Here is a 27,958-nt window from a genome sequence, read left to right on the forward strand (position 1 = left end):
TTTGTCATTTTTTTGTTAGCTTACATTTTTATTTAGTACAATTTTTTTTTTATTTATTGGATGTTATAGATTGTAAATATTACAACCTGTTAATTTTAAAATGTATTTTAAATAGTAACTCACTAAGCAATTCCACTAAAATTTGACATTTGCATATATTAATGAATTAACTGGAGATTTGTAACAACATTCAACAACATGAAAAATTTTTATTCGTTCTATATTAACTGTATAAATATCTACATAATGTATAACTATATAAAATTAAACTCTGAAAAACAAACTAGCGGCATTTTTAGCTCCCTCCCACCAAAAAGAGTTTTAAAAAAATGACAACATTCTCAGAATTTTTTGTCTTTAATGTCTATACTTCTATCCTAAATATTTATAAAAGCATCAAATAAGAATGCAGACTTTTAGAAATTTAGAAATGTAAATTTTCTTCAGCTGCAGACGTGAGTTTTTATTAGAAAAATCCATGCGTTAGTCTTCATGAAATCGCAAGGCTATGCACATAAGAAATTTAAGACTATGCATGTAAGAAAATACTTTACTGTGATAAGAAAATACTTTACTGTGATAACTAAAACAACACGAATGCTGCTGGAAAATAAAGATGCATCATTATACAGTAAAATTTTAGACGCACGGGAGTAGGGGCCTAAAGAAACTTTTAATAAGAATAAAGAAATTTTATTGGAATTTTCAAAGTTTTAACTAGTGTGTTATTGGCCTTAGGTACTCGGGCATCAAACTTCACGCAGTTACGTCTGTATTTATTGAGAAGAATATTACTTGGTCTCTGTACCTTTATTATTTGCAGGAAAAAATATTTAACGAATTCTATTTTAAAGCAATATTACAATTTCTACAACTAACTGATTATACAGTATATTATTGATCCAAACATAAGACGAACTCCCCCCTTAACATACCCAACTTACACACGCAAACTAATATTTAGGCGCACGAAAAGAAAGAACATTTACAATTTTACCACAATGTTATGGTATAATTTGAGGCAAAATTATAAAAAATGTAACAATCACATAATTATTTTTCTTCTAAAAAAATTTTATCTATCAATGTATCACAAGTATCATTACATATCCAATCCCTCTCCTTCTTTCTGGCATGAAACAGCTTGAAAAAATGCCAGTATAAAACCGGGTTAAATTCGGGAGAAAAAATTTGGAGGGGGGGAGAAGATTAATTGACAATTACAGTTATGTATAAACAGCTTATTATAACAGCTGAAAAGAAATCTTTTTTGAAACAATACAAAATTGAACTAAAAAAGTCAATAAAGAACATGAAAAAATTAATTTATTGAACAATCTTAATTTAATTATGCTAAATGGTACAATGAAAATAAAGCTAAATCGTAAAATATATATTTGCAATTCGAAATGATATAATATTATCCTATTACAATGACTCATATCTCGACAAGAATAAAAATACAGCAATGAATGACAAGCAGGAAGATTAACCACTCACTATAGATCTTTCATATTATACTGACTGCCCGATATTGTCTTTCAAACAAAATGAAATGGAATTATGAAAGCTCACTGTCTCTGTATAAGAATGCCATTAAAAAAATTAAAAAGAACTGCCAAAAGATTTTCTGCATTAAATAGTTTAAAGAGCAAATGTCATTTTCAGGCTAAATACAGATGGCATTTTACTTTAAAGATACACAGTATGTTTGACTTTGATGTCTCTTAATTTCTCATGCGATCATAAATATAGTAAAGAAAAAACTCACTCGTAAATATGAGCAAGATGATTATATTCACTAGAAGGTTCGCGTGGCATCCGTAATTCCTTTGGCGTTCGCCGTTCATTCTGTGCCGTCAGCTGACCATAGCGAATACTGACTGAGTAAATGAATGAGCAAGTGAGAGAGCGACGAAGATGCAAGAAACCGGTCTGCAAATGGGTCGACCTCAAACCCAAAAGGAGTTCAAACTTCAAAACATGACGTCACGGATCGACGCCCTGCCAAAACGCGAAAGTTAATAAGTGGGTTTGATGTATTCCTACCACTTTTTGACAATAAGACAAAGCAGCACGAATCGTTAACTTTTGACAATAAAAATTTTCATGGCAATAAACATTCGTTTTCCGCAGCTTCTAATATGCAATACTCCCTAATACAAATATAAGAAATTGAAGAAAAGGAATACTTTATTCTGTTGTGAAATGAGGACGAAAATTTAAATTTGTGGTATAATACCATCTAAGTTTCGCTAAAAACAAAGATTCTAGCAAAAGAGTATTTGTGCAACTTAACTTAATTACGAGTATGCGTATTTTACGGTGTCCAAATGTCACAAAAATTATTTTTTATGCAAAAATAAGAAAAAAAAAAAAAAAAAATTCGGATTTTTATCAAATTTTGGTAAATTTTTATTATTGTCAAAATTTTTCCATATTTTCCCTCCTTTTAAATTGATATATTGATCTCATTTAACGGTATTGATTACAATCTCAGAATTTTGCTACTTTATAAATATAACTTTCAGTTTTAAAAATGTGTGCCATAATACATGTTTAGTTAAATTCTAGTTATTTGTGACACTGCTTCATACTTGGTAGATTTTTTTTTAGAGCAGTAAAGAAATAAACCCACAGCCAAGAAACTCTCATTGTAAACTATAGTATGATAAATTTCACTATTTCTCCTGCAATCTCACCACAAATTTTGCTCCTCTCCTCCACATTAAAAATACTGCCCTATGTATAGATGTTTGTCACTATTGTATTTGTGTAAAAAAAAAATGGCACTTGAAACTCCATCGATCCGGAAGTCCTATTGAGAAGTTGGTGGAAGGGAGAGAAAGGTACGAGTTACTTCAGATTCTATTCCCAGACTATTCTTCATGAAAACTGGGCTTAAGCTAGGAAAATAGAATTAACACTGTTGCTCCAACATTATGACAAACAGCGATGCGCCCCTTCATAAAATTGGCACACGAGTATTCACAATTCCACAATTTTTTTAATGACTGAGTATTTAATATGCATATTTACAAAGAACATTTCGAGATGGTCAGAAATTTCCTAACAGCCCAAAAGAATGATTATTTTCAAAAAAGTAGCAGATAATAATTACCAAGATATAACAAAATTAATGCTTTAAATCACACTAGCCCACACAAGAAACTGTGAGATAAAGTTATGGTGCATGGTCACCACTAGAAGCGATGGGAATGAACACTAATCCTGACACACAAATGTCATCCAAGAATGTAAAGGCAAAATCACTGGCAAAGTTAATGCTAAAATTTATAGTTCAATATTTTTGAAATATCCCTGAACATAGGCCAAACCTAACTATAATGTCTGGCTACGTTTCAAGTATATTGAAGCTTAACAAAAGTAAAGCAAGCACCTACATGTACTAGATTTATAGATTTTCTTTAGACTGGCACAAACTTTCTATTATTCCAGCCAGCACAATGAATTTTCCTTTTATTAATAGCACCAAGACAAACACATTGCAAAATGGATTTTAAATATTTTCCAAAGTATGTATTTATTACAATACCACATTCGAAACTTCATACAATGTCAAAAAAATAAGCTGAAACAATTTTTAAATTTCAAATTTGAATTAATAGATCACAGCAGTAATTAAGATTTCAAGTTTAGTCCTTATAATCTTGTTTTATGTAAAAAATATTAGATTCAATCTGCCTAAAACATTAAAATGTTTCATTCAGAATAACACTAATTATTTTTCTTAAGCACCTATGGTACTGCTTAATAAGCACTAATCATCTGTTGAAAAAGCAAAATAACTAACAAATTAGAAAGGCTTACCAATATCATGTGATTAAAACTGCCAAGATCTGCCAGTTCAAACTGGGTTTGGTTTCTGGTGGCTGTATGAGTATCTTCGTGATTCCACTCCCCTCCCATCAGCAAAAGAGCATACAAGCTAATTTCCCTTAGAAAGTCTTTCAATGCATCCTCCCTCTCCTTAGGTCTCCCTAAGGTGAGGGAGGAATTATTCGATTCAATCCAACATTAAAAGCATAAGAGAAAAATAGTCTGTTAAGATATGCACTTAATATGTAAAAACCATAATTCTATAATTATGTTTCAATTCATTTAGCACAACAAAATTTTTTAAATAACATTATGTTAATACTTTTTAAAACGGTATGAAAATTTCAAAAAGGGCTTTGCTAAAGGACTCCTAAATTTCTTTTCTAATATGTGACAACATATACCTAAAATATCTTTTAAATACTGAAAGGATGAATTTCTAAAATGATTATAGGAACACTTTATAATCGAACTGTGCTATTGGCTTATCAAAGGCTATAACTCGCCAATTACACAATTATAGTGCTTGTGACAGGACTCCAATAAAATTCTACAAATCATTTACCCAGCAAGTTCCAAAACTTTATTAAATAGTGGCAAGATTAAAAGGCATAAACTTTTCCATTAATATTATCCAAAATGGAGGACGGATTCACTCTAAAAACTAATAATTCACAAGCTAAGAAAATGACTTTTTACATGCTCAGTGGTATGCATTTCTGAAAAATGTATAAATACCTGCATAAGCCTTCTTATCCAATATTACTTTTTAACTTGGCATTTATGTTTATATTTCACTAGCAAAATGTTATTTAATTTACCTTTTCCCTCCCTTTTCCACATTTTGACACAAGGTTCACACATTCCTAAATATGTAGATTTAGTGGCAAACAGTTTTACTAAAAAGTTAGAACTGCACATAGCTGTTTGTGATAGTTTTGTCCTGCCCATCAATGCTGCTTTGCCTTGTAGAGTTCTGTTCTCTCTTGAGGACTCGATACTGTCTTGAATTAGTGCAAGGATAAAGTTACATTTTAAGTTAAAAGTTAATTGGTAAGTCTGAATCTCTGTCGTGGTCTTTGGTGAAATTTGTTGCCTCTGGTAGGATTAGATTAAATTGTTTGAATTTATAACTGCCTAAAGGAAGTTTACATTAAAGGCAGTCCAGGTGACTTGTAAATTTGGGTTTTATATTCTTTTATTTTAACCCTCACAAGGGATGAAGTAGAATAAATTTAGAGTTATCATATTTCTATGTTTGTTTTAAAGTCAGAAATTCTACATGATAATTCTCCCCCCACACCCAGAATTTATATAACACCTTGAATTGATTGTAATTGAACCAAGATAAGTGTACAGTGTTATTTCAATTCACTTGAAAACTGATAAACAATTTCATATTTCTCAATTAGTTGTTGAAGAAAAATTTTAGCAACACAATTAAATATACTAATGATACTCATTAGATACCTTAAAATTTGAGAATATATAGACATTATTAAAAATACCAAACAAAATAAGTGAATAAAAATTAAAGGAGAATTTTTATACATGTACAGAAAACTAGTATAACTTAAATATATATATATATATATATATATATAATAAAATTACAGAAAACTATTACTGCTATTTTCTGTATTATATAAGACATAACACATTAATTAAAAAATTAATTACAGCAATATCTTCTAATAAAAGAGCATTCAATTAATTATAAACATTACTAAATTATTAGAGTAAATATGTCTCATAAAATGCCTCAAACATTTCCATATGCTTGTTTACACATTTGTATAGCTTCTAATTTTGCAATGTAGATGAACCAAGCATAAAAGGTTAATTTGTTTTATTTTTAATTCATTAAAATAAAATGCAGTACCACCATTAAATCTGTAAATATTTTTATCATTAGCTAAATAAAGTCCTAGCTAATGATAAATTAATGAATTAATGACTTCTTAAAAAAATTATTATTTTTATGCAGATTAGCTGAAAAACTTTATCATCAATACATCATAAATGTAACTAATTTCATGCCTTATAAATGCACATAAATTAGCAAAAACTTATAATTAATCACAAACCATTTACTTAACTTAAAAATATATTTTTGCATAATATATCATTTTTCTAAAATTTATTACAAAGAAATTTCATCTTGCATTAATGAATTCCGTATAAAAACTTTAAAAAATATCGCTGAATTTTAACAAAACATATATTTTGTAAGCTATAAAATTAAATATCAATAAGCTTGCCAACAAATTCTAATTTAGGGAAAAAAAATTCAATTTTTTTTTCCAACCTAAGACTTATTTTTTCATTAGTTTAAATCAGGGTTTCTTAAACTATTTTCAGTCATGACCCCCTCTTATCACTGAGATTTTTTTGCGACTCCCAGGACCTCATAATATTTACAACAATTTTGTGGGACCTCAGAAGTACTGCACAAATCCAACACATGCGTGAATGAAACTGTCAATTTTTTCACTTGTACTGTAATATGCTATTGCAGTTTTAGGTCATTAACTTTAATTTCTAATTTTAAGACATGGAACAATGTGAAAATTTTAAATAAGTAACAGACAAAATGACAGCACCACGTGTAAAGGAAGGAAAATGAACGTTTATATTATAAAAAGAATGCGTCAAAATGTTTTCATTTTTTTCTTTATCTATTTTCAGATACATTGTGTAAAAATATTTGGTAATTGTAAAATTATTATAGTAAGTTAAAGAAATATCAAAACTGCTAAAATTTTTGGTGACCCCCTGCTACAGGTCCTGTGACCCCCTTAGGTGTCGTGACCCACAGTTTAAAAAACCCTGGTTTAAATTAATAACCAAAATTAAACTTTTCTTATTAAAATATTAAAACAATATATATGTATATTAATTACTATTACAATTACTAAATAATTGTCTTCGAAAAAATATGTACCAAGCACACACATACAGCTACTTATATAATCAAATCCTCATTGAATTATTTTTAGGTCTCCAAATTTATGTATATGGAGCAACATGTTTATGAACAACTTTTAGTTTCAAAATTTACCATTTTTACACCTTTTTTAGTTAAATGTTAATGGCAGGTAATTTTTTTCAGTCCTTGTACTTGAAAGTACTTGAAAGTAATACAAATAACAATTTATTCATGTTAGTTGATATTACTCAATTCAAATCTGAATGCTTGAATTTTGAACATCAATGCAAAAAGAAAACTGTTAGAAAATAAAAGACAGGATGCCCAATTTATTGTTATAAATGCTTTATTTAAAAAATCGTTTTTTGTCCTTTGAAAACATTTTCTTCCTCTTCCGTTCCAAATATTTTTCTAACTTTCCACTTTTCTTCAGCATTTGGAAAGATTCTACTAATTTTTTCTTCTTTATTTCAGCTGTAAATAAAATAGTTTGAATAAATTTTTGGTCCAACATGATCTATACAGAAAGAATGTAAATAATTTTGTAAAAATGGAAGCTTAGCAGATTATGTGATTCTATGCACATTTTGTTACATCAGTGAAAGTGCCCAGTCTTTAATAATTTGGATGTGCTGATCATGAAAATGACTAAAAATTTTTGATTGGCTTTTGTTTTGGTGTAATAGAATAGGAAATAGGTGTTTCTATCACAATCTGATTATGTAAGGATATACTGCTTGGTACCTGACAATGCCCCAGAGACATGTCAATATTGGAATATACAAAGAAATCACTTAATAGGATCAATAAAAGTGATTTTTAGGTGTGTAAAAAGCACACCTAGAGCCACCATGATGTGGAAATTGCAGCTACTCAAAATACACAAAATCACCACTGAGACATGGGAATCTACAGTACAAAAAGCAAAAATGTTACCTTTTGTGGGATAGCTGAATTATTGATCATAAAGATACACAAACATAATTGAAGATATAAAGCAGAATTGCTGACTTATTGGCAACAAAAATGGAATCACCTAGCAAATGATGTGAAAATATTCACTTCTCACTACAGATATAAAGAATTTCTACCATTATTTAAAACAAAAGAGGATCTGACTGTATGGATTAATATTAAAGGTCTTTTTGTTTGATGCATATATAACATAAGATAGAAGACTAAAGAATTTTCATCAATTCTTCCAAGTTCTTTTTGAAAGCATCTTTCCTGTATACCAATAATGTTCAGTGCTTGCAGTTGATCATGAGGAAACATAATGAGAACATGAAAGTAATTCATTCATTGATACCTGAAATACAGTAGATTTGAGCAACAAATTTGCTGGCACTCTACGGTTATTACAATTTTGCTGAGATCAGAAAAGAGTTACCCATACTAATTTCGTTTCTTGTGTGAATGAGACAGGGATTTACATTACAAAAAAAAAAAAAAAAAAATTGGTCTCTACAGACAGGTTTTACTCTTGGTAAAGTATTGCTTCACAACCTCTGGTAGATCTATGACCCCCCAGAGAGGATTGCGGTTAGTGATGCTAACTGCCATTCTGAAGGGCCTGAGTGCAAATCTTGGACAATGTATGAATGTTTGTTACACTGTCTATGAAGCAAGGGGGTGTTCAAAATACAGCCAAAATCATCTTGAGAGGTTGGTGGTAGGGCATGAAGAGTGGGAGATTCTTAGACCACCTCCCAGGTGTTCTCCCTCGTAATTCCATTTGGGGTAGAAGATTAACAGTTAGCAAGGGGTAGAGATACCTAATATACCTAGATGGATACACAGTTGCTGGCCTTATTTATTTCAACTTATGCCTGTAGATCTATGAAGATATTTCTTCTCTCACTTCATATCAGATTGGGGTTGATAAAAATCTTAGTGAAGGCATTACAAAAACAAGTTTCTGCATTTGAATACTTATGCAGAACATTTCCATGCTTAAGTTTAGATAAGATAAAAGAAGATATATATGTTGGATACATGATCAGGTATTTCTAAGGTACATGATCATTTCTCTCAGTTTCAACAAAAATTTAGTAATTTTGAACAGAATAAAAGGCATTTAAACCAGAGTGTTAGGGTTTTCTAGGGCACAGGTTTATGAACAAATATTACAGAATCTTGTAATATCATACTAAAAGACTATGTGCCATATGCCACTGACAATACATATTATCCATCTCATTTGAATTTTTTTACTGTCAGTTGTGGTAATGTCAGTGATGAGCATGGAGACCACATCATCAGCAAATTCCAACAATGCAAGAATGATATAAAGAGAAGTTGAATGCAACAATATCAGTCAGTTTCTGTTGCAGCATTAGGAATAACAGGGTACAAATTAGCTACAAAAAACAAAACAAGCATTTTCAAAGACCTGAACATTCAGTGTTTTGATCAGCCATTTATTATTTTGCTACTGTCTACAGTGCTTTCTGTATAAAAGAATTGCTGTGGTATGAAAAATGTTGGTTTTTAAATTTTATTATAACTCCTAAACAAGAACGAATCTTAAAGCACCCCATAACCATATTCCTGAAGCTTCTAAACAACAGCCAAACAGAGAAAAGTGCGTAATCATATTCAGAAAATGAAATTTAGTAATAAAAAGATTATTTCATCTCTGTAACAGGGAAAAATGTGAAAATTTATAGAAGTGTTATCAATGTTTATTCCCTTCACACGTATGTCAAGAAATTTAGATATACAGAGGGCACTGATTAAAAAGCATTTACATTATAATGTCACAAAACGATAATTGCATTTTAAAAAACTATGCTATTAAGCACAATTTCTTAAAATTATTATTCGGTTTGAAATTATTTTCTTAATTATTATTATATTAAGAATAATAATTCTACACAGAAATCACTGGAAAGACATCCAGGAAACAGAAACACTTCTTCTATAAGTCCATTCTATTAAATAAAATGAAAAAAATATATATATATTGCATCACTGAAGTTTGAAGTACACTGTGTGACAAAAACCTGAAAAACTTCTTTGGTGATTAAAGTAGAATTATAAGAATTCAAAACAACATTTACTAATAATATATTCCTAGTTGAAATACAGTCATCATAAAATAGCTAATCATGAAAAATATTATATTAATGAAATTGTCTTCTATAAACTTGTGAAAATAGAAGTTACAAATTCATTTTTTGGAACTATGTTATAAAAGACAGAGATTTCTTTTTATTTTATTTCCTAAAGAATTTGCTATGCAAATTACTTTTTCTAAAGAATTCTTCCATACACTGCAAATCATCATAGTATAAGTAATGCAGTTTATTAAAGGAAATTTTAAGATGATGGGAGGAGGATTAACTATCAGTTAATGAAAATAATATCCCATCCAAAATCACAGATTACAATTTATAAGGTAGTCAACTTCTGTGCAGAAGATAAATTCAAGTCAAAAGCATTAATGCTGCCATGTTAAATTTCTTCAGATTATAATTATTTGATAATGGACTATTTGATTATTTGATGATGGATGTATTTCAATTTTTATTACACTATCTACAAATTATGTCTTCTTGCCATTTGCAGAAAAATAATTAATGCATTAATTTGAAAGACTATATCACAGTTTAATTGTTTATATTATGATGATTAGTAGAAAAAACACATATTTAATCAATCATAATACTTTTACACTATGATTAAATTTCTTTAAAAACAATCTCAGCTAAGCTGATAAATAGTAATTGCTGTCAACTGTGATTTTCAACCTGTTTCCATTAAAATTCATCTATATGCACAAGGAAATTTAAGAATTTCCTGTTTGATTTTAAGCAACCGATATTGTTATTACTGATTCAAAAACTGAGCAACAAGAAGCAGGATAACTTTTTTCACAAAATGCAATTAATGACAAGCACTTTATTTAACTCTTACAATTCCATGAGTTTTATTTTTTCCTTCTTCGCATCCCATCTTAATGACTGAACAATTTTTCTTCTTCCCTTAATATACTACTTTGCTTTCAAGCATATCAAGTGTGTCAGCCTTTATGCTTTTCACATCTAGCATTCATATATTTAGGCAACCAAGACAATTTGAAAATACTGATCACAAAGACTCCCACAACAAGGACAGTTCATGCAGTATTGGGTGGTCTGAAACTCATAAACAATGGAAGGAAGAATTTCCTTTTGCCTTACCCAATGTGAGATTTCAGTTTTAAGACCTCTTTGATCTGATTAAATTCACCTTAAAAGGTACCATTTGAAAGCATTTCAGAAATTTAGAAACATTTATTAAAGGAACAGATAATTATTTCAGGGACCTAATTATTATGAAGACATTTAGATGTTCTGTGAGTGTGACAAAATATGTATAGAACAGTACAAAACCCAGATGCCTAATATCTGGAATCAGCTAATATCCAAATCTCCAGACCTACAGCCAAAAAATAAATTAGGAAAAGAAAAATATAAAAAAATTCCCTATACACACTTCCAAAGTCTGACAATGGTTAGTATAACATTGAATAAAAATAAAAGTGTGCAGTAAACTTAAAAAGGATGTGCTGTAAATGCAATTTTTTCTCCAGACTAATTGAAATTCTTGCATGTCACTTTCAAACACCAGCTGGCTAGGAAGTCATGCAATGTCTAATGACAATACATTGATTGATGTAGTATAGGTTATTACACTTTTCACTCTTGAGCGGTTCTTTAAAGATGGTAGCATTTTCTGTTGTAAGGATCTTCAGTTTTACTAACGTTTATTTTATTTTAAATCTTTACTATCACTTCTTATTTTCTACTTCCGGCCAGAATTATAAGCGTTAAGGTTTTTATGCAAAGTTTGTCTGGCAAACGCCAAGTATTTAAGTTGTGGCTTTTTGCCAAGCGAGAGAGAGGGAGCAGTGAGTCGAAGCAGGCCGCTTACCTTAGAAGTTACGCAGTCGCTTGTTGCCTTCCAGGCCAGAGGTTTTAATCCTCTTGATAAATTTTAAACGTATTGTAGTGTTCACAGTTCTCTGTACTACATATGCTTCTTGTTAATATAAGGCCAATCTTCCCCGTTTATTATTCTAAAGTTAAATTAGAGTTTAGTTTTATTTTTATACTTTTACGTTTTGACCCCAAGTAGCGGGTCGGTGTATTCCGAAGTACGGAAGTCATTGTAAATAGAGAAAAATAAAGGGTTTTGTATACCCTTCTTGTGCATCCTGTTTACTTCCCACAGTTTTGAACATAGCTTTAGTAAGCTCTCTGTTCCGAGTCAGGCCCTTGCATGTTCCCGAAGAAGGTTAGAAGGAACATTGAACCTGATAGTGGTGCCCAACGAAGAAGAATAACCATGGCCGAGTTTCAAAAAGAACCTGTGCTGCGTGCAGAAATGGCTCAGAATCCAGAAATGCCAGCTGCCGCCCTGGAAGGATTTGGTTACATCGTCCAGACCATGCGCGCTTCGATGAATCCAGAAGCAACATTTAATGGAAACTCACCAGTAACCAGTTTTTTGGAAAAATTGGATGACCACTTCATGCTCTACCCCGTGCACGAGTTTCAAAAAGTTACCTTAGCTACCAGCGCTTTGAGGGGCCAAGCGCTTAACTGGTTCAAATGTATAGGCAGAAGTCTCTTGGGTCAAGCAGGAAGTCCCACCTATACTTACAAAAATTTCAAGACTGCCCTACTAAAAGCCTTCCCTGTTGTAAGGGATCGTGCGAAATTAGAAACGGAACTTTTCAGTATATATCAACAAAGAATCGAAAACCTCTCAAGCTTTATTTTAAGAAAAATTCACGTCTTCAAACTCTTGTATGGAAGCCGTCCGGATCCTGAAATAATTCAAGTGATTTTGCCGAGGTTACTGCCCCAAGTGCAAGACTTTATTGAATTAAGAAATCCGACTACACAGGAAAAGTTATTTGAGCTAGCAATCCAGTTTGAAAGTAGAAGAACGGCAGACATTGAAAGAAGACGCCAATATCAACAGCGAAACCAATTTGGTGTGCCAAGACTACAGCAAACTCAAGCACACGGCTACGGAGGCAAAGCGAATCAGTGGGCAAGGAAACCCGAGCATTCAAAAACAGCCGGCGAACGTCGACAGTTCAATAGCAACCCAGGAAAAAAGTCTCAAGGCCAGTGGAAAAAGAAGGAAAGCATGAAAACAAAAAAGGATATAAACTAAAACGGATTTCTGCTGACGGGAGGGTGCGGAAATCCGAAGGCCACGAAAACCCCTCTTCCTACAAGTTAAATACAGTAATGGTGAAAAATTTGACTCTTCCGAAGATTGAAGTGTTGGTGAATAATATCCCAGCCACCGCACTCCTGGATACCAGCGCGCAGTGTTCCTGTGTGGCAGAAGATTTTTTTAGGAAGTATTTTCGCAAATACTGCATATATAATTCGGATAATACGACAGTGTTAGTGGCGCAAGGAGAAAAATGTAAGTGCATAGGTAAAGTACCGTTGTATATCCATATCAAGGACGAACAAGTAAAGGTGATGTTTTTTATAGTAAAGAATCTGCAAGCACATATAATTTTAGGAATAGATTTTCTTTCAGACGCACAAACTACGCTGGATTTTAATGAAGTGTCCCTTAAGCTGACAATGAAACCAGTGTGTACAGTGTGAACCGCCGATGGTAAATCTTGACCACCTACCTAATGATGAGCAAGGAAGAATCCGACAAGTGGTAAGTGAATTTGCTTCGTTATTTAGTGATATTCCAGGATTTACTCAGGTTACTAACCATAGTATTGACACCGGAGATGCAATGCCAGTTCGCCAAAAAACCATACCGGTATGATAAGAATAAGGAAAAAATTATAGAATGGCATATCACCGATATGCTACGTAAAAAGATCATAACGCCCATCTCAAGTAGTTATGCTAGCCCGGTGGTTTTATGTAAGAAAAATGATGACTATCCTTTGACACATCCGAAAAGGTGGAGATTCGCGATTGATTACCGTAAATTAAACTCCATAACTAAATATCCGGTATATCCGTTACCGATCATAGAAGAAATTCTAAGGAACATAAAATCAACCAAATTTATGACGACTTTAGATTTAACAACTGGTTATTTTCAAATGGGGGTTAGGCCTGAGGACGTGCCTAAGACTGCTTTTATAACCAAGTCTGGCACTTATGCATTTTTGCGTATGCTGTTTGGCCTTTCAGGGGCCCCGGCAACATTTCAGCGATGCATGGACATTGTGTTAAGACCTGTTCTTGGAAAGTCCACATTTATCTATTTAGACGATATCATTATTACTAGTGATAATCTCGACCAACATGTACAGGATTTAAGACAGGTGTTTTCTTTATTAAACGAGGCCGGTCTAAAAGTTAATGTCGAAAAGTGCAAATTTGCAGCCCCTGAATTAAAATATTTAGGTTACAAAATATCTCAAAAAGGAATCGAGACAGACGAATCAAAAATAATCGCTGTACAAAAGTATCCGACTCCAAACACGGCAAAGAAGCTCTCTTCTTTTCTAGGACTTTGTTCATATTATAGGTCCTTTATAAAAGATTTTGCGGCTATCGCTGAGCCATTGTTAAAATTAAAAAGGAAAAAGGCAAGATTCTCGTGGACGGCCGAAGCCAATAGTGCTTTCGAAAAATTAAAACAAGCATAAACGCAAGCCCCTGCGTTGAAATTTCCTGAAAAGGATGAGAATTTAGAAATTTCAGTGGATGCTTCGGATTATGCGGTAGGAGCAGTACTTTCACAAAATCAGGAGCCTGTGGCATTTTTTAGCCGAACTTTAAATCAAACACAAAGAAACTATTCCGCGACCGAGAGAGAGGCACTTGCAGTTCTGTTAGCAGTGAAAACGTTCCGAGTCTATTTTGGAAAGGTGCCAATAACAGTGTACTCTGATCATGCGGCGGTAACTAGATTGTACTCAGGGAAAAATTTATCCCCAAGGTTAATAAGATGGGCACTCAAGCTGCAAGAATATAATCTTGTAATCAAGCATACCCCCGGAAAGGAAAATATCGTAGCAGATGCCTATCAAGAATTAAAATAGACGAACAAGGTAATACCGTAAAGGTGGCAATGCTTACGGCATGTACAATAAATTCCTGAGAAACTGTAATAACCGAACTGGGTAAGGATCCTGAGTTTGGAAGCATTTATGAGTATTTGAAGGATCCTGAAAATTTTAGTCACCAAGATATTGTGGCGATAAGAAATAGGGCGGCCCATTACGAACTAATAGATGGTCTATCTTTTTATACAAAAACTACGAATTCTAACAACGAATTTCGACCTGTTATCCCAGCTAGTCTTAGATTAAATATCCTGCAGGAGCTCCATGACAGCCCTTTAGCTTCTCATGCTGGTATTCAAAAAACTATCCAACGCGTACGCGAGGCAGTCTACTTTCCTGAACTGCAAAAGTTAACAAGGGTGTATGTCCAGTCCTGCCCAACATGTCAAGCAGTTAATTATATTAATTTCCGCCCGGCCGGGTTTCTAAATAGTATTAAATCCGAATTTCCAAATGAAATAATTGGCATCGATTTATTGGGCCCTTTCCCAAAAAGTCAGTTAAATAAAAGTCGCTATCTCCTTGTTATGGTTGATCATTTTAGTAAATGGACCGAAATTGTTCCCTTAAAACGAGCCTCCGCGAAATTAGTTACTGATTCTATTTTAAATAAATATATTTTAAAATACGGGGCGCCCCTAAAAGTTATATCGGATAATGGTCCTCAATTTGTAAGTAATATATTTGAAGACATGTGCCAAAAACTGGGCATACGTCATTTAAAAATGGTCCCGTATCGGCCGCAATCAAATATAGCGGAACGGGTCAATAGAAATATAGTGAAAATTATCCGTAGTTATGTTAAAAATTTTCATAAAAGCTGGGATAACTATGTCAATGAATTTGCTTTCGCCCTTAGGACCGCAAAACATGATACAACGGGCAAAACTCCTGCTGAGTTATTTCTAGGCAGAAAGATTATAACGCCGTTAGATAAATTATTTTATGTGCAACAAAGAGCCCCAGAATTTAAAATGGGTGATATAGAAAAACTAATTAAGGAAGCAAAGAGGAATACGGAAGTAGCACAAAGAAAACAGAAGCTCTATTATGATTTGAAACGACGGGGAGTAACTTATAAAGTAGGGGATGAAGTTTTAAAAATTAAGCATTCACTTTCTTCAGCACCAGAAGATAAGACTGCCAAATTTTTTCCACGATTTGAAGGACCATATGTTATAGAAAAAATAACTCACGCTGTAGTAGTGTTAAAAGCCAGAAATGGTGAAACCTGCTCCGCAAACATTGATCAAAACAAACCCTACTTTGATCGTAATAAAATGCAAATATTTTCAGATCTTTTGCAGGATCTGGCACGGCAGACACCGCAGGCACAAGCTCGAGAGGTGGAAAAACGACAAGTACAAGGGCAAGCCATTAAGAGGCAGGAGCAAGTGAAAAGAAAATTTCCCCGCAGAATAATTGAAGGTAGCAAGAAAAAGAAGCCGTTCCACCATCCAGAAAAGAGAGTTCATGAACACCCCCAGAATGAAGAAGGGAGAAGGACGACAGATGTGAAGAGAACCAGGAGAAATGACGGCAACTATAACCCGGCTCTAAAACGGAAGATCTACTCATCCGACAGGACTCTCCGCAGCAAATGTCGCCGAACTGCGGAAGGGCCATCAGCGGCGGAGGAAAAGTTACAAGGAAAATTTGAACGGCCAGCAACGAGGTCCAAGCAGGCACACGAAAGAAGTTTCCCGGTTCCGCCAAGACCAGCTGCCATCAAACGGCCAAGACCATAAGCAGAGGAGAAAAAGAAGGTATGAAGGTATTCAAGGGTGACCGAACTGGTGAAAAAAGGAAGCTTCCAGAGGAAGGCACTGAAGGGCGAGCCTGTACAAGAAGGAGGATAAATCACACAACTATCTGCAATACCTTTAAGGACTGGGCCCAGAAAAGGATGTCCGAATATCACAAAGATAAGTAAAATTTTATGTTACTTTGCAAACTTAAGTTAATTTTTCATTCTTACTGCAAGTGGCAGATTTCAAGAAGTTTTACCTCATGCGAGGTCTACCTTTATCGCCAAAAAGGCGAGAAATGAGTTCTTACCGATTTTGGTATTATGTTTTCCAATTACTCGCGCGTAAAACTAAAGTTGATGTATAATAGCGTTGTGTAAAGACTTAAATATTGTAAAAAGTTATTGTATAAATTTCATTTAAAACATTCTAGCAAGAAAGAAGTTTTAGTCTGAAAGACTTTTTGAAATGTAGTATTTCAATGTAGAAAGAATTGGCACTTGCTTTGAAAAGAATAAAAGTTAACAATGTACTACTAATGTATGTTTTCAAATGTGTAAAATTAACGGCATGTTAATATGTTCTTATATACAATGTGAACTGTTATTTTAAATGCTAAGAAATACCGTGATATGGTAAAAGTGAAAGTAATGTTAAAATTTTTTTTATTCGTGTGACTGTAAACAGATTAAATCATGGTGAATATGTGTTAAAGGTTGAATGATGTAGTTAGGCTCTCTGACGCTACACTTCAGAGTTAGACACTCTTAGAATAGTACCTCAGGGTTTAGAGTTGAAATTAGGGTGTGTTAAGAGGTCTTGTTATGTTGAAGTGTTTTGATTGTAGGAGCAAGTGTGGAACACGTAGACAGAAACACATTCGTGTTTGGTGTTCTTTTACAACACATGTCAGAGAGCACAGGGAGAGATAATTAAAATAGTCATGAATGAAATAAGAATGTTAAGAGAAGTATAATTATATATGTTACTTGCCATTTCATTGTGTAACATTTCATTAAACTAGTTTTCCTTCCAGATCTCTGGAAGGAACCAGATTTGAATAAGAGCTCCTGTTTAGATGCAGTATAGATGAAAAAAAAATTGTGTATCTGGAGCTGCTATTGTAAAAACAAATTTCTTTCTTTTAAATTTCTAGTGAAAAATATTTGTAAAAGATTGGCCTCGCGTTAGATTCTAGAGCTAAAAGTTTTCAACAAGGTCGTTTTAGACCTCAGTTTCAAACTAATTAACTCTAGCGGGAAGTATGTAAGGATCTTAAGTTTTACTAACGTTTATTTTATTTTAAATCTTTACTATCACTTCTTATTTTCTACTTCCGGCCAGAATTATAAGCGTTAAGGTTTTTATGCAAAGTTTGTCTGGCGAACGCCAAGTATTTAAGTGTGGCCTTTTTGCCAAGCGAAAGAGAGGAAGCAGTGAGTTCGAAGCAGGCCGCTTACCTTAGAAGCTACGCAGTTGCTTGTTGCCTTCCAGGCCAGAGGTTTTAATCCTCTTGATAAATTTTAAACGTATTGTAGTGTTCACAGTTCTCTGTACTACATACGCTTCTTGTTAATATAAGGCCAATCTTCCACGTTTATTATTCTAAAGTTAAATTAGAGTTTAGTTTTATTTTTATACTTTTACGTTTTGACCCCAAGTAGCGGGTCGGTGTATTCCGAAGTACGGAAGTCATTATAAATAGAGAAAAATAAAGGGTTTTGTATACCCTTCTTGTGCATCCTGTTTACTTCCCACAGTTTTGAACATAGCTTTAGTAAGCTCTCTGTTCCGAGTCAGGTCCTTGCATGTTCCCGAAGAAGGTTAGAAGGAACATTGAACCTGATACTGTTTGATCTAAACAATAATTGAAACTCAAATATTACAATGTCTACATGTCATCCTGCAAGATTTTTACAGATGACTTCAAATCTGAAATCATAGAAATCCCAAATGATCCTGGACAATGTATTACAATAAAATGGCCATAGAGTAAAAGAGCTTTTTCTAGAAATATCAAATTTTATTAACACATTTCTAAAATTCTGTCAGTACATTGTATGTCTTTTTTTATTATGGCTGTCATGATTTACAAAAAGTTGAATCTTCAGAATTGAAAGAAATTATAAATTATTTAATTTTCAAAAACAGTTGTTAATGAGTTCTTTTGTTAGCAATTACTAAAACTATTTAAATTTAGTATACCACTGAAGTCTATCAAAGTTGCACAGTCATTCTTCATTTTAATCTACAGGCAGGTTCTGACTGCAAAAGCCCCTGACCATGGGTTTGGCTAGTTAAAATCAAATTTTGATTTTTTAGTTTGTGTGTTAAAAAGCAGACCATTGCTCAGAATTTAAAAACTATAAAGTGACAATCAATGGAATCAAAAACCCATGAAATGATATTTAAATACTCACAATATAAGAAAAGATGTCTTATTTTATAGCGTGAATACATGAACTCATACTTAAGAAGTTAACTATATACTATTACAGGAAATCAAGAAACGCAAACTTCCCAAGATACAGAAAAAAGCTAGCAAACTTTGTTAAATCTGAAAATAACACTGCATATTCTGAAAGCTTTTAGTGAAGACTGAATTACTAGCACTCAATCCTATCCAAAAACATTCAATATATGTTTCAATTTTCAATTTCAAAAGATATTTATCATGAAAAGTACTTAAGAATTTCAGGTTCTGTTTATATTACTCTTCATGAACAATTAAAAAGATTTTAGAAGACAGAAAAAACTGTCAGAAGAGCATTTATATTTAAAAAAGGAACTACTATATATAACTCTTTATTAGAAATGTATTTCAAGTTAACCTCAAGTGGCTATTCCAAAAATACATGTAAAAGCTACATTTCACACTGTGCTATTGTTTTCCTCCTTGAAAAACATAATCAAAAATATGACAACCACTTAAAAATAAAGAAACTTTTAATAATCAACACGATTATTAGAGAATTACCGATAAATGTCAAAATTATTCTAATCACAACTTACGTAACTCTAAACACTGATCTGTTAACACAAGCAACTTTTCAGGCAATTTGATTGATATCACAATTAGTTTAATATACTTTCCTAAAATTCAATGTTATACTTACAATTTTTGGGAATGTAAGGCTTCTTCCCAGCTCTTGCAGCTTCCATAATTTCATTTCTCAGTTGTTGTTTTTCAGCTTCTTTCTTTTCTTCCATCTTCTTGGCCTTTTCTTGATTTTTCTAAGCAAATTGAAGGTATAAAATTTCATACATACAAATATATATATATATCATTAAACAAAACCAAATTCCCCCAAAACTACTTTATTGAACAATATTAAGCATTTTAAGTTTATGCACAATTATATTATTTATGTTTACACAATTAAAAACATGAAAAAGGCTTCCAAAACAAGACCTTACTTAAAATCAGGGTCTGGAAAATAAAACTACACTGGTGTGCAAAAATTAAGGATGAAGTCGAAAAATTAGCATATCAGCTGAACGAAGAGGCAGAGCGGACAGAAAGACCAATCAGGAGATTAAGTAAGGTGATGTATGATAGCACATGCGCAGATATGCAGGTAGACGTAATAGGGGAGTGTCTGAGTAGTATAAAGCATGTTGTCGGTGTAAGATCAGTATTTCTGGCAAAGAGATTGCACGTCGTATAGCAGTTAAAATCACACCGAGTTGCTGCCTCAGCAAGAAATGGCGAATAATCAATCTGTTAGACGACATCTGGATTCTTTTACCCGAGGTCGAATCATTAGGAAGTTGGAGGAAGGCCGCAGTGTGACAAGTGTGGCTGCAGAGTTCGGAATTGCTCACAGCATCGTTTCATGACTTTGGAGACAATTTCAAACTACAGGAACAGTTATCCTGGGGGTTAGTATTGGTTGTCCAAGAGGAACCACACACGCAGATGACCGGTATATTGCCTTACAGGCCAGAAGAAACAGGAGGCAGACAGCGGGAGAAATCGCTAGACACAGGACACAGGCGACTGGATGACCGATATCGCATTTTACCGTAGCCAGAAGACTGCACGGTGGTGGTCTGTTTGCCCGACGCCCTGTACGGTGTGTACCTCTAACGCCTGCCCATCGAAGAAGGCGTTCTCTGTGGTGCCGGGAACACCGGAATTGGAAAGACAATGAATGGGGACGAGTACTCTTTACAGATGAGAGCAGATTCAGTATGAGTAGCGATTCTCATCGCATACTCATCTGGAGAGAGCGGGGAAGCCGCAATCATCCCTTGAACATCATTGAAAGGGACAGGTATGGAGGTGGCGGTGTTCTCATTTGGGGAGGCATCATACTTGGTAGTCGTACAAACCTTCACATCTTCGACGCAGGTTCAGTCAACGTGACCCGTTATTGTAACGAGATTCTTGTTCCATATGTGCGTCTTTTTAGAGGCGCTATGGGTCCGCAGTTCCTTTTCATGGACGACAATGCACCATGTCATCGCACAGTAGCTGCCAAACAGCTCTTAGAGAGTGAGGATATTGAACGTATGGATTGGTTGGCATGATCTCCGGATCTCTCCCATCGAGCATGTATGGGCTTTTCTAGGCAGACGCTTGGCAGCTCGTACCTTACCACCAGTAACGATTCCGGAGCTTCGATTGGCGCTGCAAGACGAATGGGCAGCAATGCCTCAACAACTCATTGACACCCTCATTCTCAGCATGGGCAGACGCTATGAAACCTGCCTAGCAGTCAGGGGAGATCATATCCCCTATTAAAGACTGGATGTTTCTTGCTGGACACCCATCACAGGGATGTTTCGGCCTTCAGTCGCATTGCACTCCATGCTACTTTTTCAATAAAGCTTCTTTTTATCCCTCTGATTTCTCTTTTAGTAAGTGTTGCTTACATTACTCATGTCCTTACGTATTGGGGATCTTACGGTATTAAATGTGTTGATTTGGAAAGCTTTTGTACAAAGTTATATTGAAAAAACGTCTCGTCCTTAATTTTTTCACACCAGTGTAATTAAATTCATCAAAAATTTTTATTTATTTATTCACTTATTTTACATTTGCTTACAATTGCAAAAATATTTATAAATTTTAATATAAAATTATATAAGATTCAGATGCCATATAACTCCTTTTCTTTCTTATCTTTTGGCTCTCAATAGATTTTAGGCTGTTAAACATACTACTGCATCACTACACAGTTAAAATATACAATTTTATCATTTATTCTAATCTAGAAAATTAAAAAAAAAGTTATTAACTAATGGCAACAAATTAGCGCTGAAAAAGTGAAGAATGGATTTAAAATAGTGTGTTTCAAATGTGATTCATAAGTAAACGAATTGGTATGGAATAAATATACGGAAAAGGATTGCTAATCTAATTACACATAGAGCATCTAAAAATTTATACAAGCATTAAATGTATAGAAATAATAATTAAAATATCACAAAAGAATAAATGTTGAAGATATTACAGTAAGAAGAATTAGCATAAGTTGCATAAATTTGTAAGACTAGATTTTAAGGTTAAATAGAGCTTTCATGTTCAGCTGAAACAGTGAAAATGACAAAGCATACACTTCATGATAAATAATAGACAAAACATTTGAGAAAATTCTAGCTATGAATAGGAATAAAGCTACCGGCACCATCAAAACCTACACGTAACACGAAGTAAAATCCTGCAAGAAGAATCAACTGGCAAAGTATGACAAACAAAACACACAGAAATCAGAAAATAAACAGCTCATTTGAAACCAATTTAATATAAATTAAAACAACACAGTGAAGAACAAATGTTGAAAATATTACAGCTAGAATCAGCCAAAGTAGCATAAATTTGTAAAACTAGTTTCAAAGATTAACTAGAATCTTCTTTAGCTGCAGAAGTAAAAATGATGATGAAGAAGCACATGCTCATGTGATAGGAATCATTAATGATATATGCATACTAAACAACATGCCAAGCATCACTGCTAATCATAGTTAACTCCAATTTATATTTTTTCCATTTTTAAGATTCAAATGATACCTATACTAAAGAAAATTTAAATAAAATAAAACTCAAGGGGGGTAAGAAATGATTTTTAATTGTAAAATTTATCCTGGGGGGGGGAAGAATATAATATTATCATAGCTAACTTTTACATATGAAAAACCAAGAACATTGTGCAGTGACATAATCTGAAAAGGAATCCAAATTACCAAATTAAAATTAAGACATTCTATAATAATAATACTGTACGTTCCGTTGTTTACTAGTGGATTGTAATGGAGAAAACTCTGGCTTCGGATACGAATCTCAAGAACTTTCGCAACATTAGAACTCCAATAATTCACAGCAACCTAAAAGCCCCAAAATAAAGCTTAAAAACCCTAACAAATTTGCATCTATGCTGCTTCTCAGTACAAAGACAGAAATACAATTTGCATAACATCAAACAAATACTGATATAAATTATATTAACTTAATATTTAATTTCCTCTATGTCTTCTATTCAGAAAAAAATTTGAACTAGCACAATTTTAGGTTTTATTGAGAGATGATGATGTTACTACCCTTTTTTCCAGTACTTACCAATTATTTGCACCCTCTCTGAAAAGTCGCAAACTCATTGCTGACCTCAAACAGAATTCGTGAAATCATTGCAAAATTTAAAGAGAAATGTTTGTTTGATTATCTTTACTTCTATTTTGATAATGCATCAAATGCTGTATACAGTTTTATAATTTTCCCCCCTACAGAAGAATTTTTTTTCTCAATATTGATCTCATCAACAAAGCTATCTGTTTTCTCTATTAAAAAAAAAAAAAAAAAAAAAAAAGATCAAAGAATTGCACAAAGTTGGCTTCATGCATAATTTAAGCACTAAAATCCCAAAACAAGAAGGAAAAAAAACCATATGATGCCTTTTACGCGAGCTTACATGCTGTACATGCAGAAAGCTAAGTCGTATACTTTGCTGATGAGGACAAAAATTGCAGCATGCAGTCCACTGCTATGCTAAAACACAGAAATTTCTATAGGAGGAATCATAATCTGCAGCCACAGTGGTGAACATGCCCAAAGAAATGGGAAACCATCTGGAGGATGATAGGTGCATACCAAAGTTGTCACATAAATACTTTTGGAAACTTCCCACATTAATACATTTTGTCGACATGGTATTAGAGCAGTCAATAAATAACGAGTCAGAGGCAATTTCACAGTAAGTATTTAATAAAACTGAAAAGTATTGTCCATAGGCATTTAGTCATTTATCCCATTGTGGCACCAGTCACATAATGGCGTACTCGTAGAAATCCTTTGGTTGCTGTTTGAACTAATTTTGCACATATTCCTTGACTTCATCATCCATTTTTGAGATTGGTGTCTCCACAGTGCTTTTCTGAATTCACCGAAGATGTGGAAGTCACATGGGACAGATTTGGGCTATGGGGGGGGTGGAAGGCTCAGGACTTCTCACCTGAACTTCTGCAGACATTCCTTTGTTGCGTTGGCTGTGTGTGGCCTAGCATTGTCATGCAACAGGATGACACGACGAGAAAGTTTACTGCGATGTTTCGAATTGATTGCATTCTTGAATTTCAATAAGGTTTTACAATACCGCTGAGCATTGACCCTAGCTCCATAGTCCAGGAAATCGACGATAAGCGGTCCCTTATGATCGAAAAAGAAAAAAGGCAGTACCTTGCCAGAACTAGTATGGAGGGTCTTGATTTTTTTGGGTGGAGAGGAATCTGTGTGCTTCTACTGAAGACTTTGCTGTTTTGACTTGGGCTGAAAGTGGTGGCACCAACTTTCATTACCGGTAAAATTGCTGAAAGAAATTCATCCCCATTATTATTGAAAAGCTGCAGTGCTTGCAGAGACATGGTCATGCAACATCCCTCTTATTCCGGTGTCAAACGATGCGGGACCCATTGCGGTACTTTACGGAACTTCAAGCTGTTGTGAGCCATACCATGACTAAGCCCTACTGATACAGAAATATTGCCTACTCTTACATGATGGTTTTTCTTTATGAGCTCATCCACTTTTGCAACATGCTCTTCTGTGACACACTTCAGTGCTCCACTCCGCGGGTCATCACCAATCAATAAGTGTCCTTCCCGAAAGTGCTTGTGCCACTCCTGAACTCTTGCCCATGACATACAGTACTTCCCATAGATCCTTTTCATTTGTCTATGAATTTCACACCCTTCTACATCTTCTGCGGTCAAAAAATGCACAATGCCATGCTGCTCTGCTTTGGATACCTTCATTCTGCATAGCTTTCAAAAACAAAATGACTGGACTTGGCTGATGCTTGGTTATCGTCCTTTTCTCACTCTCAGACAAGTAATGGCATCTGATGAGAGAAACAAGCATGAATGATTAGGCCACACCAACTCTCCATTTCCAACCCATCTGCACTTTTCTACATACCATACTTTTTGTGCAATATTCACTGACTCCTTATTTATTGACTGGCCCTCATACATCGCTTCATCAATACTTTTTACAGCCTTTCAGTAAGCGGGAAAGTCATCAGAAAGTACCCTTTTTTTTAGAATATACTATCATAATTAAATTAAGGATCAACAATTCTTCTAAACTACATTTAAAAGAAATATTTTAAATTCAAATATATTAAATACCAGAAGATTTAACAAAAAGCTTGGGGATGATATAAAAAATGAAAGTTTTACAAGACTGGTAGAGTTAGCAGCTCTGTATTAGACATATAATAATAATAAATGAAGAAAATCAGCTATTAAAATGAAATTCTAAAAGAATATTTATTGACTAACAAAACAGCAAAAGAACCCAGTATGCCAAATTTTGTTGGAAATAATTTCAAGCATCAATTCTTTTTTTAGATTTTATTGAGAATAACACACACATATACATATAGTATTTTAATTGTGTAGGGGGAATCCGGTAGAGTAGCTTGCATTTGTAATGGCTGAGGGGTGAATGCATACAAACAAAGGTAACAAAACTGGATTTTTACAAATCACCAATCTTTATTTTCTCACATATTAAATCCTTTCTCAGTAGATAAAATACTTTTAGATCATAAGCAATTACAATAATTTTTATATACACAGGTAAAGGGATACGATGTCATTTTAGGCAAGTGGGCAGATGTTGGAAGGCAGAAGCTAGGAAAAGAAATGATGTAATTGTTTTGCAAAGCAGTATTGAATAGATGCATAAGTATATCTAAGCTGCTATTAGTTAATTTTAGGTTGTTATGTAACATGGAAACATCTCGAATTCTGGAGAATAGATGAATTTAGGGGGGAGAACACCAAATTTAAAACAGTTAATTTTGAGGACACCAATTGTTTCTTAAAGCAGCCATCGTATTTTGTTATATCTTGCATCTATATATATATATGAAATAATAGAACTAAAACAAAATGAGCCTAAGAGAAATTGTGAAATCTAGCCTAAGAGAACAAAAAGAAAATCATTTACACATAATAATAAAATTAAGTACCATAACAACTATTAAAATTTAGCTAAAAATTGCCAAAAATAAGTAACTGCTAACTATCAGTAAATTCAAATTAACTTCAGTTGAAAGATTACTTTTGGAGTGAACTGATGGTACAATCACTGCAGTTTTCATTTTTAAGACACAATAAGTAATTCGATTGTTATAAAAACATTGATACAAAAAATATGCAACAAATTCCTTCATCATTAAAAAGAAAGTTTAAATCAAATTCTAAAAAAATGTCTGAAGTACCACACAGATAGTCCTTCAAGAACCTAGACACTAAATTTTAGAATTCTTAATTTTATCATATCTACACTATTCTATATATAAACTATTTCGTCTATTATTACAGATATATATGAAAAGAAAACACATTTGAAAAAATGATTTTGGGAGTTTTTTTGGTCACTGGTGTCAGAGTGACTTGCAAGTTACCCTGTATTGAGTGGTGCAGGTAGCATATCAGAGTCCTTGTAATGGTTGGGTAAATTTGTGAAGTTGCGTACTCCTACTGCATTTTAAACTTAAACATATTTATTATTATTACTAGAACTCTTTAAACACATATATATAATTCATAGATAGCATAGAGAAGTATTTAAATTAATTATAGTCCTCATAGTGTGAGGAGTCTGCTACAAAGTTCTCTGTAGTTGAGGCTCAAGAGCATCGTAGGTCTCTCTTATAGAGAGTTCGAGAGTGTTCTCTTTATGTTACTCCGATGGCGAAAATCTTCAGACTGAATTAGCCACATCTGCTTAATTTTACAGAAGCATTTTACATCCTCTGATTCGCTTTATCTGGAATGATATCAGAGGAAAACTTAGGTCATTGGTTCATCACCCCTCCTGAAATCAAGAGAATTTGATGACAGACACAGTGCAGAACGTTAAAATCTCCTAACACTAGGCATGATGTCATGTCTCGGTGATGTCAAAAACATGTCATGCGACACCTCGTAAAGGCTGGGAGCAGTGAAATGCAGGGACTGCACACACAATTTACTTATCTCTGTGAGGTCCACCGCAATTTATTATTTCATCACTTTCTAAAATGAATCAAATTCATTATTGTAAAAATGAATATTAGTCCAAGAACCAAAAACTGAATACTTTTAGTTATTAACTTAAATTTTCAAAAGTATGTAATAGAAAACTGCAGAAGAAAATTCTATTTTTATATCATTAAAAATTTAGTAATTCAAAGTCTTCAAAATAATTTTATTTCAACATAATATAAAAATATGTACTACAATAATATGAAATAATATGGCACCTATGCATTGTCCTGTCGACCGCAAAATTGTTATCAAGCAGTGCAATTTAACACTAGTTATGGATAGTTGTGATATTACAATACACTCACATTTGCAATTTTGCTGGGCATAAACTGATCAATTCCCAAAAAGCTATCTTTTGTTTCATTAACAAGGATTTAAAATTAGCTATGTAGAGTCATTAGGTTAACTGGAAGCAGAAAAGATGAAAAATATGCAACCGCCTTCGCCGGGAATCGAACCACGGACCTCTGGAATACCGGCCCAGCATGCTACCGTAACACCACGAAGGTACGCCAGGGAAGTGGGAGAAATACCTTATAACTATTATTGTTATGTTATTAATGCCCTTGCATTTTAAGAAAATGATTCAAATTTGGAGCCTGACTTCTACAACACAGCAAGCAGTAGATGATTTTCAAAGTTATGGGATCAAAAACAAATGCATATTGATGGTCAGTACTGTCTACTGAATACAGGTGAGAAAACAGTAAAAGTTACATTAATAGTTTACGACTACTGAATACAGGTGAGAAAACAGTAAAAGTTACATTAATAGTTTACGAATAACTACCTGCCAGAACTTTGTACTCATAGTACTCTAAACAGAGCTTCTGGTAAAATCAGACGGCC

At 33.5% G+C, this 27,958-nt stretch overlaps 2 protein-coding genes across 2 annotated transcripts in view; both read right to left on the minus strand.

Moving 5' to 3' along the window:
- The window catches only part of LOC118189623 (protein Skeletor, isoforms B/C-like), a 70,488-nt gene extending 67,072 nt beyond the window's left edge, over nt 1-3,416 (minus strand). The window contains exon 1 of the mRNA XM_035360276.2: nt 1,772-3,416. Coding sequence (XP_035216167.1) covers nt 1,772-1,850 — 79 coding nt within the window. The 5' untranslated portion in view covers nt 1,851-3,416. The remainder of the gene's footprint in view (nt 1-1,771) is intronic.
- Nucleotides 3,417-7,097: 3,681 nt separating this feature from the next.
- Nucleotides 7,098-27,958, minus strand: part of LOC146996543 (ribosomal RNA processing protein 36 homolog) — a 38,777-nt gene continuing 17,916 nt past the window's right edge. The window contains exons 5-6 of the mRNA XM_085820881.1: nt 19,690-19,807; nt 7,098-7,243 (exon numbers count right to left, since the gene is read on the minus strand). Of these exons, the coding sequence (XP_085677007.1) occupies nt 7,116-7,243; nt 19,690-19,807 (246 nt within the window). The 3' untranslated portion in view covers nt 7,098-7,115. The remainder of the gene's footprint in view (nt 7,244-19,689; nt 19,808-27,958) is intronic.

Source organism: Stegodyphus dumicola, chromosome 7 (genome assembly GCF_044657685.1).
Source record: "Stegodyphus dumicola isolate Sdum_Otavi_A_Nest chromosome 7, ASM4465768v1".
Lineage (NCBI taxonomy): Eukaryota > Metazoa > Arthropoda > Arachnida > Araneae > Eresidae > Stegodyphus > Stegodyphus dumicola.